This window comes from Triplophysa dalaica, chromosome 20 (genome assembly GCF_015846415.1).
Source record: "Triplophysa dalaica isolate WHDGS20190420 chromosome 20, ASM1584641v1, whole genome shotgun sequence".
In the NCBI taxonomy this organism is placed as follows: Eukaryota; Metazoa; Chordata; class Actinopteri; order Cypriniformes; family Nemacheilidae; genus Triplophysa; species Triplophysa dalaica.
Window position 1 is genome coordinate 7,339,577 of NC_079561.1, and position 18,382 is coordinate 7,357,958.

The following is an 18,382-nucleotide window of genomic DNA, read 5'->3' on the forward strand; positions in this document are numbered from 1 at the left end:
TTTTTAATCAAGACATTTACAGTAACTGAGTAATACATATGTTTGTAAATGAGACTTAAAGGGACAGTTCACTCAAAAAAGGAAATTCTGTCTTCATTTACTTTGTTCCAAACCTGTAGAAATTTCTTTGTTCTAGTGAACACAGAGAAAGATATTTGGAAGAATGTCAGTAACCAGATCTCATCCCCCATTGACTCCCATTGTATTTATTTTCCCTATTATGGCAGTCAATGGGGGATGAGATCTGTTTGGTTACTGACATTCTTCCAAATATCTTCCTTTGTTTAGTAGAACAAAGAAATTTATACAGATTTGGGATAATCTGAGGGTGAGTAAATGATGACGGAATTTTCATTTTTGGGGGAAATTTTCCTCAAAACGCTTGAGGATACACTGTAAAAAACTGTAATTATACAGAATTGTTAGGTTTTTATGTGATCTTTTAAAACCGTCAAAAGAAAATATAAAAATATACATTTTCAAATTTACAAGAAAAACCTGAAAACATTTAAATATATGGGACAAAGCTGTTATTTAACTGTAGATTTAACTTTTTACAGGATTTGTTTTACAGTGTTCTGTACAGTATATTAAGTTTTAACTTATATATTTTATTAATCAAGTAGAGTTTTTAGCTGTATGTTTAAGAGAGACATTTGTCAGAATGCCTGTCTGCCTCCATCTGTTTGTTTTATGAGTCAGCTAACCACGTCTCTCTGTTTTTGGCAATGTCTTTATCTTCTTACATACATGCTAATGGCAGTTTTCCAGCCAGAAATATGTTGCGGACGAGACTTGGAGCCAGAGAGAGTTGTGTACGGGTCAGTCGGACTGCTCGCTTCCTCCTCTCCTGTTTGGATAGCTCCCTCATTTGTCAATCTCAAGGGTTACAAGGTGTGAACACTGACAAACATGATGTGACTGACACAGGGCATCACTTTCCTCTGCCTCTCTCTCTCCAAACTCAAGTGTCTGTTGGCACAACCATTGACTATAAGAAGGGATTGATATTTTTGGAATGAACTTGAATCCTGGCAAAGAAGGTTCTCGTACACATCTAACCCCAAATCTGCAATCTCCTCCCTGTTTTTTTCCTCCTCCTACTTCCATGAGGGAATTTAAGAGAGCTAGAGGTGAGCCTTCAGGTGCACTGCAAGTGAACAGTAAGAAGGGATAAGTTCAGAACCATGCGGACTCTCGTGGTGCTTTGTGTCTGCTTGGGAAGTTTAAGTGTAAAAGCAGAAGCATTGAATGAACTGGGAAAGACGGCAGAGGGAAATGAAGTTATGGACTCAGATTCACTCATTGGTTTCTCGCCTGAGGCCGATGTTTCCTCCGTGCAGCAACAAATGGTGGATTCAAGTCCAGAATTAAGTGAGTACAGCAACAATTATAATTCAAAGTAGTATAGAAAAATATTTCTGGGAATGTCAGATGCAAAGCTATTTCTGTCTTTATGGCGCTTTACAAAGTGCTTTTAAAGAAAAATATTGTCGTCCCAAAAGATGTTAGACACCCTTAAAAAATAGAAATTTTATTACGCAACAAAATTACAAAAAGATGTATCTCTTCACAAAGGGTGCTCTCAACCTTTGTTTAGAATCATTTCTTATTTCAATTGCTTTTGAAGGGATAGTTCACCTAAAAACTTTCCTGTAGCTCAGTGGTAAGAGCATTACGTTAACAACGCAAGGTTGTGGGTTTGATCCCAGGGGATTGCAGATACCTAAGTAAAAATGTAAAGGTTAATGCAATGTAAGTTGCTTTGGATAAAAGCGTCTGCCAAATATGTAAATGTAAACATGAAAATTCTGTTATCATTTTATCACCCTCTGGTCATTTCAAACCTGTGTGACTTTCTTTCTTCTGCAGAAAGCAAAATATATTAATATTAATAAAAATTACATTCATATTTTAAATGATGTTGTTAAGCGCACCCATTCACTTGCATTGATTTTGTGTCATACAATAATAGGGGATTGGGTGCCAGTGCTGTGCGATTACCAACTTTCTTCAAAATATCTCTTTTTGTGATTTACAGGAGAAAGAAAGTCATACAGGTTTGAAATGACAAGAGGGAAAGCAGAATTTATATTTTTGGGTGAAATGCACTTTAAGGTTATTTTAATGAATTTGAATTGACAGGTTTTCCAACAGTTTCTTTTTCAATTGCAGTTTGTATATTTAACAAAATATTGTCGTTGTCATTCTGAAACCTTGGATGTCCAAATTAGCTGTTTTTCAGGAAATTGAAAATACACTACTTTTAAAATGATTACACATGGTGTTGTCGAAGATTATGCACTTTTTTCTACATTTTATTGACTAAATATTTGCAAAATCCAGTGACATACAAATGGGGACTAATAATAATGAATTATGGCAAAAAATTACAACAATATGGAGATATAAAGTTTCAGAAGGACAGCAGCGATATGTATTTTTATAATGTAATTTCAAATATCATATGATAGATAGTTTGCTTGACTGAAGTCTATTTTTCTCAAAATCTTTAAAATAAAGTCACTTGTTTTTACCTTTTGTAATCTAATGTAATACCATACACACAATCTGAAATGTGGCACAGTGTCCAAATACTTGTTGGTTCATATTTACAGCTCCTTTTACATACTGTCATATGTGTAGCTGTTTCTGTCTTCAGTGTTGTTGCATGTTTACACAGATCAGTCTTCAGATTCTGTTTAGCAATTTTGGTGTTATTGTGTTAAATCATGACTGTACTTTCAGGTGGAACAAACGAAACACAAAGAAAAAGGCACTTGAGGGCCACAGATAATACACAGGTGAGGGATGTTTTTCGGTGTACATTACAGCACCAGCCCAGCTTTATAACTGGAATCATTTATTTTCCATCAAATAACAAATTGGAAAAGTAAATATCGAAAACTTTGACATACTTGCACCCTATAGTTACATCTATTTCCTACACAAGCCACTGGTGTTGTCCGAGGGAGGCTATGTGTACTTTGGCAGTCTGAAATGGCACAACCATACGATAAATGCAAATTATAAGTCTAACTTTATTCCTTGTCCTAATGTTTAGCCTCTCATTTTCCACCTCCTTTATTTCTGTCTGTACTATTTGCCCACTATATTTAGTTGGATTAGTTTGTTTATGGTCATTCCTGTGTCACTAATGGGTTTGATGTTCCTGGCGTCCTCCGTGTGTGGATTGCTCTACCTTCAGTCAACTATGGGGAGAATCGAGGCTGTGTGGGTGGAGCTCAATGCTGTGTTTGAGAGATGGGCAGGAACATCAGGAAAACTCAATGCAATCTTGAGGGACCTTACGGCTGAGAAAAAACACCTGTTGGACCGAGATGAAGAGCAAAAAGTGAAGAAAGCTAAAGAGGAGGAGGAAGAAGAGGATGATGATGACGAAGAAGAGGAGGAGGAAGAAGAGGAGGAGGAGGAAGAAGAGGAGGAAGGAGGAGAGGAAGCGGAAAAAGAGGAAGGAGAAGAAGAAGCAGAAAAGGAAGAAGAAGAAAATGAGGCAACAAACAGCACCCTGATCAATAATTCCACAGACGTGTCACCAGACGGTTGCCTACTGGAAGGAACACGACTGTCCTGCAAGCTCATTGGCTTGTCTCACCTGCCCATCATAACAAACCTGGAAGTCACCATACTTGAAGTGTCTGGTAAGAACCAACATAATTATATACATCACTCAGTCACTACAATTAAAAAACCTTTCATACAAGAGTCAAGGATTGCTTGTTGTAGAACAGCTTGTAATTGTTAAACATCTAACTCATGTTCTGTTCAATAGGGAATAACTTAACAGAAATTCCTCCCGGTGGTTTTGACGGACTTCCAAATGTCGAAGAGCTCGACCTAAGTATGAATATACTGGAAGACTCGTCTTTTGGCCCGAGTCTGTTCATGGTACTGCCATTTCTTGGTTTTCCCTTTAATTACACCAATTATATACTTTTACAATCTTTAAACAGTATGTATAGGCCTCCACCCTAAAATCGTTGTTTTTTATGTCAACATACACAATTTAAAAAAAGATTGAAATTATAAGTGCTGTAACTCGTAACTGTTAAGTCTAGCCAAGATAAGTCCAGATTCCCCTTAAATAAACCTCTCTTAAGCCTTGAGAAGTGACCACATGCACCTCCCAAATCAAACACTGCTCCAAAAAATAAAGAACCACACTTTGACCAATGGAAACGTCTTCAAAGTGCCACTGTTCTGTAGTTTTGTGAAATTATCATGAAGAGAAAAGTTTTACAGGGCCCAGTATAGAGCTACATTTAAGGAGTTTAGATGGACAGCAGTGAATGAGGGCATGTTTTTACCTTTCCAGACTGAGGCTATTCATTAGGTGGTAGGCAGAGTGGAAACATCACTTTATTAGACTGGTACACCATTCAAACACATGTGCCCAAAAACAGACTCATAGTTTTTTTATTCTTACCAGAATCTGACAAATCTGAGACGTCTGAACTTGGATGGCAATGGACTTACAACAGTTCCACACTTGCCGTCTTCTCTGGTGGAGCTAAAGATACACAACAATAAAGTAAACCAGCTGGCCTCACACAGCTTCAAAGGTTTGTTCTGTTGTGTCAGCTGCACAGACATGATGAACTGAGTTTATTTATGCCTCGCTCTGCAGTTTAGTTCAGTGTGGGTTTAGATTATAATAAGAACATTTTCAAGGGGCACTTTCAAGCTGTCATTTTTATTTGTACGTGAGATGAAGACGCCAGTCAAATCGGTAGTGTAATAACAGTATTTTTACATGGACTCATGTTGGCTTGAATATTCATTGCATAATAAACTGAAGATTATTTATTTAACCTGGGTGACCCCACTTTTGCTGAGAAATAAATAAATAATAGCTGTCTAAGAATAGCAAATTTCCTACATCGGCACCCATGCCACTAGGTGTCAGTATACGTCCAAGATGAGGACCATATTAACCACTGGAACATAAAAGTAGATTTTTTGCAATAATACATTTCCCACATCTGCCAGCATTCACTAGGTGTCAGTATACGTCAAAGATGAGGACCATATTAACCATTGAAACATAAATTCTTTCGATTTTTAACATAGCATCACCCATTAGGGCCTGAGTGACTGGTGTTTTCATCCCAAGTTTATATCACATTAATCATATTTCTTGAAGGGATACGCTAATCACTTTTGTTTTAAAATGTTTTTAGTTAGTAAAACATTCTGTCAAGGAATTAATACCTTTTTTATTCATAGGCTTGACCAACCTACAAGTCTTAGAGCTGACAGGAAACATCCTCCATGAGGGCAGCGTTGCACCCTGGGCTTTCAGACCTCTTAAGGCACTAAAGTTCCTCCGATTGGATAAAAACCTATTCAGTTCCATCCCAGCAGGATTGCCCCCATCTTTAGAGGTCAGTTCTTCAATTCACAAGATGTCTCTCTGAAGCAGGTGTTTCTGTTTGTTGTATTTGTATGTATTTTATTCTTGGTGTATTTGCAGGAATTGTGGATGCGGGAAAATCAGATTGTGGAGGTGCAGGATAGGCTTTTACATAAATGTGTCAATTTAAGGGTGCTTGATCTCAGTCACAATCATCTGAGAGAGAACAATATCTACCCCAAGGCCTGGATCAACCTGCCGTGAGTCTTACTGCTTGCACATATTATTCTCCATTCATGCAAATTAAAATATACGACCTGCTTTAACAAAAACAGTTGTAGGCGATTTACAGTAAAAGGCCCGCAGACCAGTTATGAATGAATGAAGACAAGAAGTCAGGATTGAAATACATTGAACAGAATTTACTGAAGCTATATAGATTGTAGTTTTGCTAGCAGAAGTACTCTCAAGGAGTTCTGCATCCAAAATGCAGAAGTATTTAAGCTAACAGTCAACTAACTACATCATTGATTGGGTAAAAACAAGTTCACATGATTGGTTATCAATAGATAAAAAAGAACACAAAGCTCTCAAACACTACTTGAGTCATGAGAAAAGACATAAGGATTATCAAAGATGAAAGGGATTTTCTATAAAACGAATTAAACATGACGTAACGTCTGTCTCGTGATTTTCCACTCTTGAAACAATAAAATCACGCATACACAAACTCCTCAAGGGTAGAGTGTGTGCTAACAGAAGATGTTTTTAGTACAGGATGATAGGAAGTCCCTTTACACAGTAACACGTTCCTAGAGACTTAAACCATGAATTATTCTCTACTTTCCGTATCAGAACATTTTGGTGTTAATCATGCGTAAATCATCAATATAAAATAAGATAATGCTGAATAATAATTGATTCATATAAGTCAAAACCACATAAAAGTATTTCTATTTGAAGTAAGGCACCCGTCCCTTCCCATTTATATAATATGAAATAAAACATTCATTCTTTTTTCTTGACCATGCCAAATGTTGTATAACAAATAAATTGTTATACATCCCCTCCGCATTATTATTATTATCTCATCTATTTCTAAATTGTAATGCATTCCTCTAACTCGCCACTAAGTGGTGCACAAGCTACGCTGAGCGCAATCTGACCTCATTAAATGCACTGTGAGCATTCTCCATCATCAAAATCAGTTGGAGGACTAAGATCATTTATTCTGTCCCAGCTGTCAGCCTGCATCTGCCTCACATTTTCGATACTACCGGAGGAGATGTGCTTTTCCAAGGCCTCCCATTACTCATTCTCAAGAGAGTATTTTACAGGAGGCAGAAGCGACAGAGATCTCGCTCATCACTCTCTCTGCCCTCTCAAACACATTGAGTGATGACGTGAGTTTAGAAAAACAAGATTGAAAACACTCTAACCACATCCCGGCTGTTTGGGAACGAAAGCTTAATTTCATGAAGGATCACAGAAAGTATAGAGATTTTCTAATGTATGATTTGTTGTTGAGCATAAGCTCAGATGTCTTGGTTCTTGATCGGCTATTTATCCTTGTGAATTTTCAGTCTCCTTGTAACATTGTCATTTAAAATCCCTCACTTTATTACCTTCAACATCCGCTAACTGGACTGTCACCACGGTTGTTCTCAGTTTTCTTTTTACATTAACCTGTAATTAACTGTAGTGTGTGAAAGTGAGCTTTGATCAGCCACCAACTCAACTTTACAGGCTCTTTATGTCCAAGACTGGTGTTACATTGTCACCGAATCGCGCTGTTAATGGTTACTGTAAAGCTGTTCACGTGTGTGATCTTGTGATCTACCCAAACACGCTTCAGCACCATGCTATTATCTCAGCATAAATCTGTGAACCTCCCCGAGTTAAGGCAGGACTTTTACTGTCTGCTTTCATTCCTTCAGCCTTTATGAGTGCCTGTCAGCCCAAATGACATCCCGGATCCAGTCTAAGTAACAATTTCAACCCCAGCTCCATCAACACCTCCTTTGGGCTCCAAGCATTTCATATACTTTCACTCTTTAACTCTTGCAGACCAAACAGTTGAGGTACTGCCGTTATATATCAATATACTGTAGTGTATAAACTACAGCACCATTCAAAAGTTTAGGGTCTTCTGGAGTTGGGCTTTTTGTTGTTTCAGATTACTTTTGCAAACAAAATGTTTATTGTTCCAACATATTAATGTCTTTCATTAGAATAATGTCACATTTTTTATATGAAAAAAAAAGATTTTGAAATGGATGACTCGACTGAATAATGAACAAAAAAGCAGGGAAGAGATCCAAGGTAATTATAGTTTACTAATGCTATTGAAATATTTCTGTTCATTGAAGTAAATATCAATAGAATAATTGGATAAAATAAAACATCGGCCTAAGTATTATTGGAAAAAAATAACCTTAATAAAATTACAAATGTTGGAAATTGTGCTCCATGTAGCACATTGCGTACATGCAACCCGAGTTCGATCCTGGCTCGTGGTCCTATCCTGATCCTCCTGCCCCCTCTCCACCCCATCGCTTCCTGTCTGTCTCAACTGTCCTATCCAAAAGTGGAAAAGCCCCCCCACCCCAAAGTTTAAAATGAAAAATGTTGCCTCAGCAATAAATTATAAAAAATAAACAAGTAAATCATGCAATGATGAAACCACACAACATAATTGCTAAAAAAAGTAAATTAACAGGAAAACAAAAAATAAAAACAAATTTATGAAATATGAATAAAACTAATAAGAGCCAATAAGAATTTATTCAATACTGTTTAATAAACATCCCAAATTATATTTTTCATTTACAAAATCAAGAAGAAGTGTGATTACACCAAAAAAGCAAAAAAAATCTTGATAACTTATTATTATCACAGAATAATTTCCATTCGTCTTATTGCATGGTTTTGATGAGTTTTTTTGTCATAATAAAGTGCAGAAAAATCTATGTGATCTTACGGAAATTCTTAACTTTGTTGGCGAGGTGGCTAATTCAAATGAATTTGCGTGATTCGAATTGTACAAAAACGATTATTAGAAAACGCAATAATCAAGCCACTCCCCTAACCCCACCCCTTAACCTAACATAGTTTGACGAAAGCAAATCGTAGTACAATGTACGGATTATATAATTCGGATTCATCATATTACTCACCCCATAAAATAGTTAAAAATTCACTTGAGATATTAATAAAGAATAAGTGACGCTAAACTTCTGATATATAATAAATGAATTCTTTGGTGCTTTGTGTGGTTGACGAAGTGCTGTGTGTTTATATAGGTTCACAAATGCATGTTTGTTCATTTGTGTTTGTGTGAGAAGTGTCGGGGTCAAGAACTAGGGTGTGCTGTTATAGGGCTCCGCTGCAGGCCAATGACCTGAGACTCTGAGGAGATGGATGCATGCTAAGGACGGTGTTGATGTGTTGCTGGACTGAACTTACGAGAAACTTACAGGCGAGGGGGTGAACCAGAGGACATGCTCTGCTTGTTTTTCACCAAGTTGTCTTGCAGGGAGATAAAAACATGAATGCGCTGCTTGGTGCAGTTGTACTTCACTAGGAAGTCGACTGCACAATTTCATTTCATAATGAATTATGTAAAGTGTCCCTTCCTGAGAAGACAACCGAGAGCCAATGCTTGGGTAAATATGAGAATCTGAAATAATGAAATAATGAGAATTATGAAAAATGTCGTGTCAAGAAGAACAGTAATTGCAGAATCACAGCTGGAGATGGTTATCTCACTGCCTTATCTTGCTCGATCAAATCATGGTGCCCTTAATGAAGGGGCTGAATTTAGCCCATGAGCACAGGTCTCCCGCATGCGTGATATAACATGAGATCCAATGAAATCCGCCTTGTCGTGACAGTGGTCTTCCTGTTCTGCGTGCCATGTTACGTAAGCCTGGTTGTGCAACACTGGCATCAGCGTGCCATTGGACTTGTGGTGGCAGGGGCATTATCCATTCCTCATTACTAGTCTGCTCCCCAAAGATCACTTTTATCATTGATTTCATTTGGCTTGTTGATGGAGGGGGGACTTCGTGGAGAATTATTTATTTTTTTAAAGTGGCCAATGTCAAAAACTATTATATATCTCTTATTCAAGGCATTAAGGCTATCTTTTAGATCAGCTTAATAATATATAATAAAGAAGTGTAATATAAAAAATGAATAAGATAAATATAAAGTAACTACAAATAATAATAATTTGTATTTTTGTTTCATTGTGCAATGTAAATTACAAAAGTCAAAAGTGGATTTTGAATCCATTGTGTGCTTAAAAGGAGAAATGTGGAGAGTTTAGTGGCATCTAATGGTGAAGTTGTGAATTGCAACTGACGGCTCACTCCACCCCTCCCTTTTGAAGCACTATGATGGCAGACACAAAACCCAAGATGCTGTCACGTTTTTGCTTTTTGCAGAAAGAGATAAGGTATTATGAAACACGCTCTCAAAAGCAGTTTGTCCGTTTAGTGCTACTGTAGAAATAACATGGCCAATTCCATAGAAATAAAATAATAAAATAAAACATAAGGCTTCATCATGCAAGGTCTTTATACACCTCTGAAGACATAGTTATGTATATTATATTGCATTTCTGTCATTAGATACGCACTGGACCTATAAGCAACATATGGACTATAAGGGTTGTTTGATTTATTTAGCTTGTAAACTTGCATCCTTGTGGTTGTAATTTTTATGTAGTACTGTGTGTAGAGCAAAATGTCTCTTTCAGGAGTTAACCACAGACCTTATTTTCATCTTAATTGGAAGCCTCTATTTTAAAACCCAATTGAAATCTCCAGAGGGAGCCCATAGTAAACGAACCTTCTGGGTTGGCCTACAAATCCACGTCATGACTGAAAGCTATGATCTGTAAACTATTTGTTTCCACGTAGTTTAGTTCATTTGAAGGGCACACATGGATGATAAAACATTTATGGATTTATTCAACTTTAATAACAACCCAACTGTTGAAGAAAATCTCATAAAGAGAGAAATTAATTCTCACTGTTTATAAGCATTTACACTTAAAATGTAAACCGTGATTAGAAAAAAATGGTTTTAAACACATTTTCCGAAACCCCACAGTATTCCAAATATTACTAATATTAAGATTAAGCTGATACCAAAAATGATGACGTGTGAAACTACAACTAAAAAGTGGAATATGGAGTTAAAGTCGAAAGAACAGAATTTTCTGTGAAATTCAATGCTATCTTTCACCTTAACTTCCCGATTGATATTCTGTCGAAATGTCTCATCTCTCAGCTCATGGACAGTGAGAGATCTTGTTGGTAAAAAAAAACACATGGCGGTCATTGTAGTATTGATTTTTAATAAGAGTCTAAGAAAGCTGTGTTAACTCTCGTCTGAGGAACTATGTTCCTGACTCCAACATTGTAAACTTAAACCAGCAGAGCCCTCTCCCAAAGCCAAAAACTTCTCATGAACCTTATACCAGATCTTTTGTGCATGTGTCACATACAGTACATACAACACGTGTACACACACCGCCCCCACGTAACTGGAAACACATTTGTGCTCCTGTGCTTCCTGGTGTCGCACATTCTCGGACTTGACAATCTTTTTTGTAGACAGTGATTTTTGGCTCCAGCTGTGTTTTGCTGGCTTTATGACCTTCCATATGGCCCCGTCTCAATGTAAACACTGCAGAACATGTTTTTTGGACATGTTATGAGCAAAAGCCCCTCAGCACTTTAAAGAAACTCATTATGTACAGTATAATATGATTTGAACGTGTATGGCACAAACAATTTGTTGACATCATTTATAGATATACAGGCATAAACTTTTAAAGGGATAGTTTTCTTAAAAATACATGACTCTTTCTTCTGTGGAACACAGAATGTCTCAGCGGAAGTCAATGGGGGCCGGTGTTGTTTGGTTACCAACATTCTTCAAAATATCTTCTTTTGTCTTTTGCAGAAGTAAGAAAGTCATTTTGGGGTGAACTATCCCTTTAAACTACAGTCTGAATTTAGTATTTGTGTGGTTATTCTCTATCATTTGGTCATTGTTGCTTGCTATGATCACTGTAAAAAAATATATTCTAGATTACGTACCAATACAAAGTATTAAGTGTTCTGACACCTCACCCGATTGTGTGCTTTCTCAGGAAGCTTGAAGTTCTTGACTTGTCCCACAACCAGATGTCCGTAGTGCCCTCGCACCTGCCCAGGGCCTTGCGTCAACTCTCTCTCCAGCACAACCACATTCACGCCATTCCGCCGCTCGCACTGAGTCACCTCCGTCCAGGCTTAGAGATTCTGCGTCTATCCCACAATGTGTTGGAGGAGCAGAGGGTGTTGGGGAAGGCTTTCCGTGGTGTTTATCAAACACTGGTAGAGCTGCACTTGGACAACAACAGGTTTGAAATTGTGCCACGGAACATACGTCACTTCAGAAGACTCCAGCTACTGCATCTAGATCACAACCGTATAAGGTTTGTACACTTAAACTGTGTTCTGAAACACAACAAGTTGCCTTATTGCGATACTGCGTACATAGTCAGCATCCTATGTAGCATTCAGAAATATTCAAGCATACTTCTTTTAAACTAAAGATACTTGAGTTGACTTTTCATGTACTTGTCAGGAATTTACTTAAAATGACACTGACTGAAAAGCTTTTTTTGGTCAGTACTTGTACTGCTTTCACTGATATGTTACTAAGAGAACACTTCAAGGTGTAAACTAAAATGTGCTGAAAGTATTGAACTAGTAAACTATTGACATACCTGTAAATTAATTTGTGGTATAGATGCATTTCAAATCAGTGCAGTTGTACTTACTAATGTTACACTTAATGTATACTTAGAAGTACACTTTTATAAACTAAAAATATTGCACTTACAAGTGTACTACTAGTATATTGAAATGAGTATACTAACTACATACAGTCGGTTTAAAATATTCTTGAACTTTATAATTATACTTAATACAATTTACTTGAAGTTTATTTGTTTATTATAGAATATGGATACTTGTTTGTTTTAGATGTAATGCATGTTTATATAGGATTTAAGGTCCAAAAACACTGTATTTTCCACATACCGAACAAGTTTGTTTGTACTCTCTGCCCCGTCTCTTTGAAACGCACAGATTTCATACAAAGCTCATTCTTGAAAAGTGAGGTGTGCTATGATTGGCCAGTTAATCAGTGCGTAGTGATTGGTCGAATACTGCAAGTGTGTGATAGAAATGTAACACTTCTTACAATAATTGGAACATCAGGTTCCAAAGCAATCGTGTTGAGAGGTACGCCCACCTTACTTGCGTATGCATTTGGGCGGTCTTAGTCAAATCATACCACAAACTGACGTAGATTTGTGGGGGTGTGGTTACATGAGGCGTTTCAGGCAGGTCTGGGTGAGCATTCGCTTTTAGATAGAATGCATCTTTTGTTTCAGCACTTTAATTTTTGCAATTTTACATCTCTATTGCATGCATAGGCAACTTATAACACACCAAAGACACAGAAAAACACGTATTCGTGCCATATGACCACTTTAGTACTTATTTATTAGAAAGTCCTACAAGTAACTAATTTGAAATGATCAACAAAGGCAACACGATTCATAAGAGAGCACATTAGAATGTAACTAAACTAAAAACATATTAATTTAATTTAACAAGATACGAGTAGATCTGAAATATATCTCTTATTCACAATTTTACTTTGTTCATCGCAAAGCATTTTGGGTTGCATGATTTAAATAAACTTAAAATTAGGTGTCTAAGAATGCATCATAATTATACTAGACATTTAATGCAGTCAGGACGTCTGAAGCACACCTACAATGATGTTAAAATGGGTAGACAGCTCACTAGTATTATAGTTGTTAAGTTAAGGTTTCACCGAAGTCTATTTTATACAAAGTGTGAGAAACTCTTATAGCACTGTAAATCATTAATATTGTTTTGTCTTTTCAGCTCTGTTCCAGTGAGGTCCCTATGTAAGGTTAAAGGTACAGAGGAGTCTCACCTGTTGGATGTCCATTTAGAGTACAACTACATTAATGTAAAGAAAATAGCTCGTACTGCTATCTCATGCATCCAGGACCCTAATAGGATCTTTCTTGAGCCCCAGACCCCAATAGTGTTATATTAAACTCCTGCAGTGTCATTTCAGCCTTTAGTCGGCTGCTCCTTTCATCCACTCATATCCTGTTAGAATACTGTAAACACCATGTCCATTAGATCTTATAATCTGCTAATAGTATCTTCTTTTATCTTTGTATTTGGTAACTTCAGCAACACTCCATGGATTCATTAGGAAAGCTTTAATCTTTGTATTTTATGCAGGTTTACAAATGATATTTTATTGACATATTCTCTGACTACTGTTTTCATTGTTAATAATAGTATCAGTAGAATTTTTTATAATTCATAGTTTCTTGTAAGTGAAGCTCACATGATTTTTCATTATTTCACAATATCTATTACACTTGCATCTACAATAATATCATGTATCTTTACTATTCTCATATGTCACATTAAACCAGATTAATTTATAATACTTTAATTTTTAAAATCCTTGGCTTGTATTTATTTATGATTTCATTTAAATGCAATAAAATAAATGAATGCAATAGCAGCCATTATGTATGTAATGGTATTATTATATTATTATATCATCATATTATTTTTATTACAAAACAGAGCAGTTATCAGCATAACAATCTGTGTAAAAGGTGAAATTCATTTTCTTGAATTAAGAGAATTACTCATATTTGGAAAATGTATCTTTGTTGTTATCACGGTCAATGTCACAAAAGTATAGTAATGACTATAATAAATGTCTTTGTTCTTATTTTCAACCGTTGTGGTTTCTATAAGATTACTAGAGCCATATGTGCTTTTAGATCCTACTGTACTATGGGTGCTGTTAGACAGCATGTCTCGGACCATTTTTATGTGCTTTCTCTGTGAGGGATTTTGGATCATTATGATCCATGACCTCAAAAAAACACTGCAGGACTGCTCAGGTGAACAGCTGGAAGCTTCAGAGCAGATGTGATGTTTTCAATGAGCAGGTAATGAGACAGAACTTATGAGCTGTGATGTCTGCTGGGTTCTGGTATAATTGACGCCTGCAGGTTTCTTTGGGGCCTCTTAATGCACATTCAGCGGCATTGCTTCTGGGTACGACTACTCAGCTTCCATAAATACCATGATTTCTTGAATCCAGGAACTTAAGGTGCAGAGCCTAAGGATACGTTTGAACATCTATAGCCTGCCTGAATCCCATTTCTAGATTATTGACATCAAGCTCTGGATGACACCTTTGGCATTGCCTTGAAATTTAGAGGCAATACGATATGTTTAAAACAAGTCACTCTCCGGTCACCGTGACAACATCCCCCATCAGCTGTTACCAGTTAGGCAGTAGCTTGAGCTTCAGTGTTCTTGACAGACCAAAATCTTCAAAACGGTTTGGCAACCTTACATTTAATATAACATTTTAAGTTACCTATAACATCAATGCTATGTAAATTCTACACATTATTATATGTATAAAGAAGAGTTTGGTTCCAAAATCATGTTTTTATTGTGCATTTCAATTAATATCCATCAAACTGCAGTTGGTTTGTTAAGATTTTTAACTCTAGAAATACATTTAATCTCATGAAATGATTGCATGTTATCTCATTTGGAACCACACTCTAAAATAATCAAGAGATCATTCAAAATTGTCATTTTATTATCATTTCTAGATTTATTGTAGCCATTCTAATCCAGTTTCTGTTGAATATTGTCCAAACCTCGGGAGTGACGTAAAGTCATCCAACAGCAATGTGAAAGACTGACAGCATGAGAAGACACATGAAAACTCTTATAAAAAATGTGAACTTTTCCTAAATACATACAAATATTACTGTTGTATTGCTTAAAATTGAATATGTACTTGATTTGTTTGCAGTATTTGAATTCAGAAAAACTACAGATCATTTTTTGTGTTTCTTCAGATTTGATTTTCTGCAAATAAATGCAAATAGAAAAAATAGATTTATTTGAAATCTGGGAGGAATATTGTTCACAAAATAGAATTTTACCTAGACACATACATATAACAAGTAAATCCAGATAAACTGAAAATATTTTTAAAATGGTCACTTAATTTGTTCAGTGTCTGTATGTACAGTAGTTATTTTAAAGGATTTTGCATAAATGTAGCCTATGTGTACTATTGAATAAGAACAAGTCAAAACTTTGTTACAGTAAATTCTTGGATTTCTCACAGCTGCCACGTTGAGTGTTGTGAAGTATCCCTTTTAAGTTTATGTCTCTGCTGTATACTGTCCATAGCTTGCTTTAAGAGTTGCAATGTATACTCACATCTTGTAAACATTGACCCCATCCATATCCTGTAAGCATGAAAACAGCTGGACATTAAATACAGGAATGTCTGTGTTTGAAAAATGAACAACATATGAGATTTTAGATACACATCTCATACTTCTTCAATCTAACTGTTTTTGTCTGCACCTACAGTATGATAATAATAATATGATTTTAGGTGCAAAGCATGTGTTCTTTTAGCGTTCAACTTTTCTTAGAGCACGGGGCAACAGAGAAAAAATACTCATACAGAGTCAAGCACACAGACTGTAGTGTATGGTTGTTCCACTCCAGCACATACAGGCCCCTGAAGTTACCTGTGTCCTGGCATGACATTTAACACGAATGAAAAACATGCACATGATCAAACCAAAACACTTCATGCTTAAAACCTCCTTCATTTGGACCAAACATGCTCATAATCCCATTTTATTGTAGGATATACAGTAAATCCATTTTTTTTATATTTTCCTCTTCGATTATGATCTATTTTTACAATTTTCCTGGCAATGGCTCTCATAGTTCCAGACATCTGAGGGAGGTTTGAAAGATTCTGGTAATCCTACATGTCTCCTGTTTGGAGAACGTCATTCCTCTCCACTAACAACAAAAACACAAATAACAATGCATTGCTTCATAAATCAATTGCCCACACAGCTCATAAAAAAAATTCTTTGTAATATTAATTTTATATTTTCAGCATCTGTCTCCTAAGGCCTGTTTCACACCATTCGTAGGTAATAAAACATCTTACAGTATTTGCAGTGTGTATAGATGAAGTAAATGAAGCATATTTTTTGTCACTGAGCTATGAAGCAAATAAATTGTGAAAATAATTGAGTTCTTATTCGTTGTTTGCTGTGAAGGGCAAAATATGTAAGCAGTTAATTACAATTTAGGCAACGTTCCATGTAGATAAATAATGATCTCGCTCCTGTGAATTCAATTTCATGACAAACAAGTTTGTAATTGTTCTCAGAGGATCGTTCCTGAAAACATTTGATTATCGATGGTACTATTAAATATTGAATGAACACTTCATTTAAGCTGTCAGTGTGAAACAGGCACAATTGCATCAGATTATGCAAAACATACCAGTGATCAACTCTCTCATCATTTTCAGAGAAATGGATGCATCACTATTTCCGAAGAAGCTCTTTCCATCTCTCTCTTGAGTGTGGATTAAAAACAAGAGAGAGAGATGATAATGGTATTTCAAAACGCCAACAAAACCGCTGTCCCTGAACAAAAATAGATGCTGGAACAAATTATGCATTGCCACTCGCATATCTATTGTAACCAAAAGATTAAGAAAGCAACTATTTTTTTTTTTACTCCTAGCTGAGCGTGTAATCACACTTTACCTCCATAAGCACCATTGAGCTGGATGGCGCTGTTGGCTCTCTGTTTTGCACACAGAGTAACCTTCATTCACCATAATTGTACAGTCATTTTGAAACACTGCCTTACTGTCTTAGCATGAAGCTAAAAGTTCTTGCTCATCATGTTTCATCTGGGTTTCATGATAACATAGTATACGCTTATTTTATCTTCGAGAAGCATATTTAAATACAATTTAATAAGATGTGTTATTTTCAGGTCCATCAGAACATCTCTTCGTCAGTGTGACAATGTTGTGCGCCATGGTATCCTTGTTCTCACTCCAGAAGACCCTTCTACATGGTCTGTATGGAGATGGCACACCATTCTGATGGCATATGCTGACTGGCTCAGATTCCTTCGATTGAAAATTAGAGCTATGAGGATGTTTTTTTCTTTACCCAGAGGAGATCCATCTCATCCTTCATATCCTCTTTGGCCGTCTGACAAGCTCTGTTCTTTCTTCAATCAGAGTCAAGCTTTTTCACATGTAAAAACATGCTGCCCATTGAAAGCAAGACTGGCATTGAGCAGAAAAAGAAACGGGTAATTTCAGATACTTTGCATCTTATTTTCCTTCTGGTTATTTAGGTAGTTTTAATAAACATACTTTTTTACAAAAACATTACTTGTGGGCATTTTGAGACCAGACAATTGCACTAATAATTTTAAGATATGTCAGTGCAAGTTTGATACAGTGTATTAACACTTATTTTAGTCTAGGACTAGTCTTAAAGGGATAGTTCCCCAAAAATGAAAATGAAGTCTCAGATTCTTCCAAACCTGTATCCATTTCTTTGTTCTGCTGACCACAAAGGAAGATATTTGGAAGAATGTCTGTAAACAAACAGATCTCAACCCTTATTGATTCCCATAGTATTTACATTACCTACTATGGCAGTATATGGGGGAGCTGTTTGGTTACTGCCTACTTCCAAATATCTTCCTTTGTGTTTAGCAGAACAAAGAAATGTATACAAGTTTGTAACAATCTGAGGGTGAGTAAATAATGAAAGAAATTTCCTTTTTGGGTAGAGAAACCCTTTAAATGAAGCACGCACATGCACCAGCATTCTGATTAACATTGACCCATATTACAAAAGCTCATGACAAATACTGTATTTTAATTCATTGCTGGTCTGAATTAAAAAAAATGATTTGTTTAACAGTGAAGCATCTTGTACATGTGCTGTTCTTCTTCAGCCCTTATCAGTCGACAGCGGCTTCCTGTGTTTGT

At 36.3% G+C, this 18,382-nt stretch overlaps 1 protein-coding gene across 1 annotated transcript; it reads left to right on the forward strand.

The window, feature by feature from the left end:
* The first annotated feature begins 1,145 nt into the window (after positions 1-1,145).
* On the forward strand, positions 1,146-13,972 carry si:dkey-32e6.6 (extracellular matrix protein 2). The gene is made up of 9 exons (XM_056732503.1): positions 1,146-1,374; positions 2,749-2,804; positions 3,209-3,662; positions 3,794-3,909; positions 4,451-4,583; positions 5,248-5,405; positions 5,495-5,634; positions 11,541-11,867; positions 13,357-13,972. Exons 1-9 carry the CDS (start codon positions 1,188-1,190, stop codon positions 13,532-13,534), a joined length of 1,749 nt encoding a protein of 582 aa, XP_056588481.1. The 5' UTR covers positions 1,146-1,187; the 3' UTR covers positions 13,535-13,972.
* Positions 13,973-18,382: the final 4,410 nt, after the last annotated feature.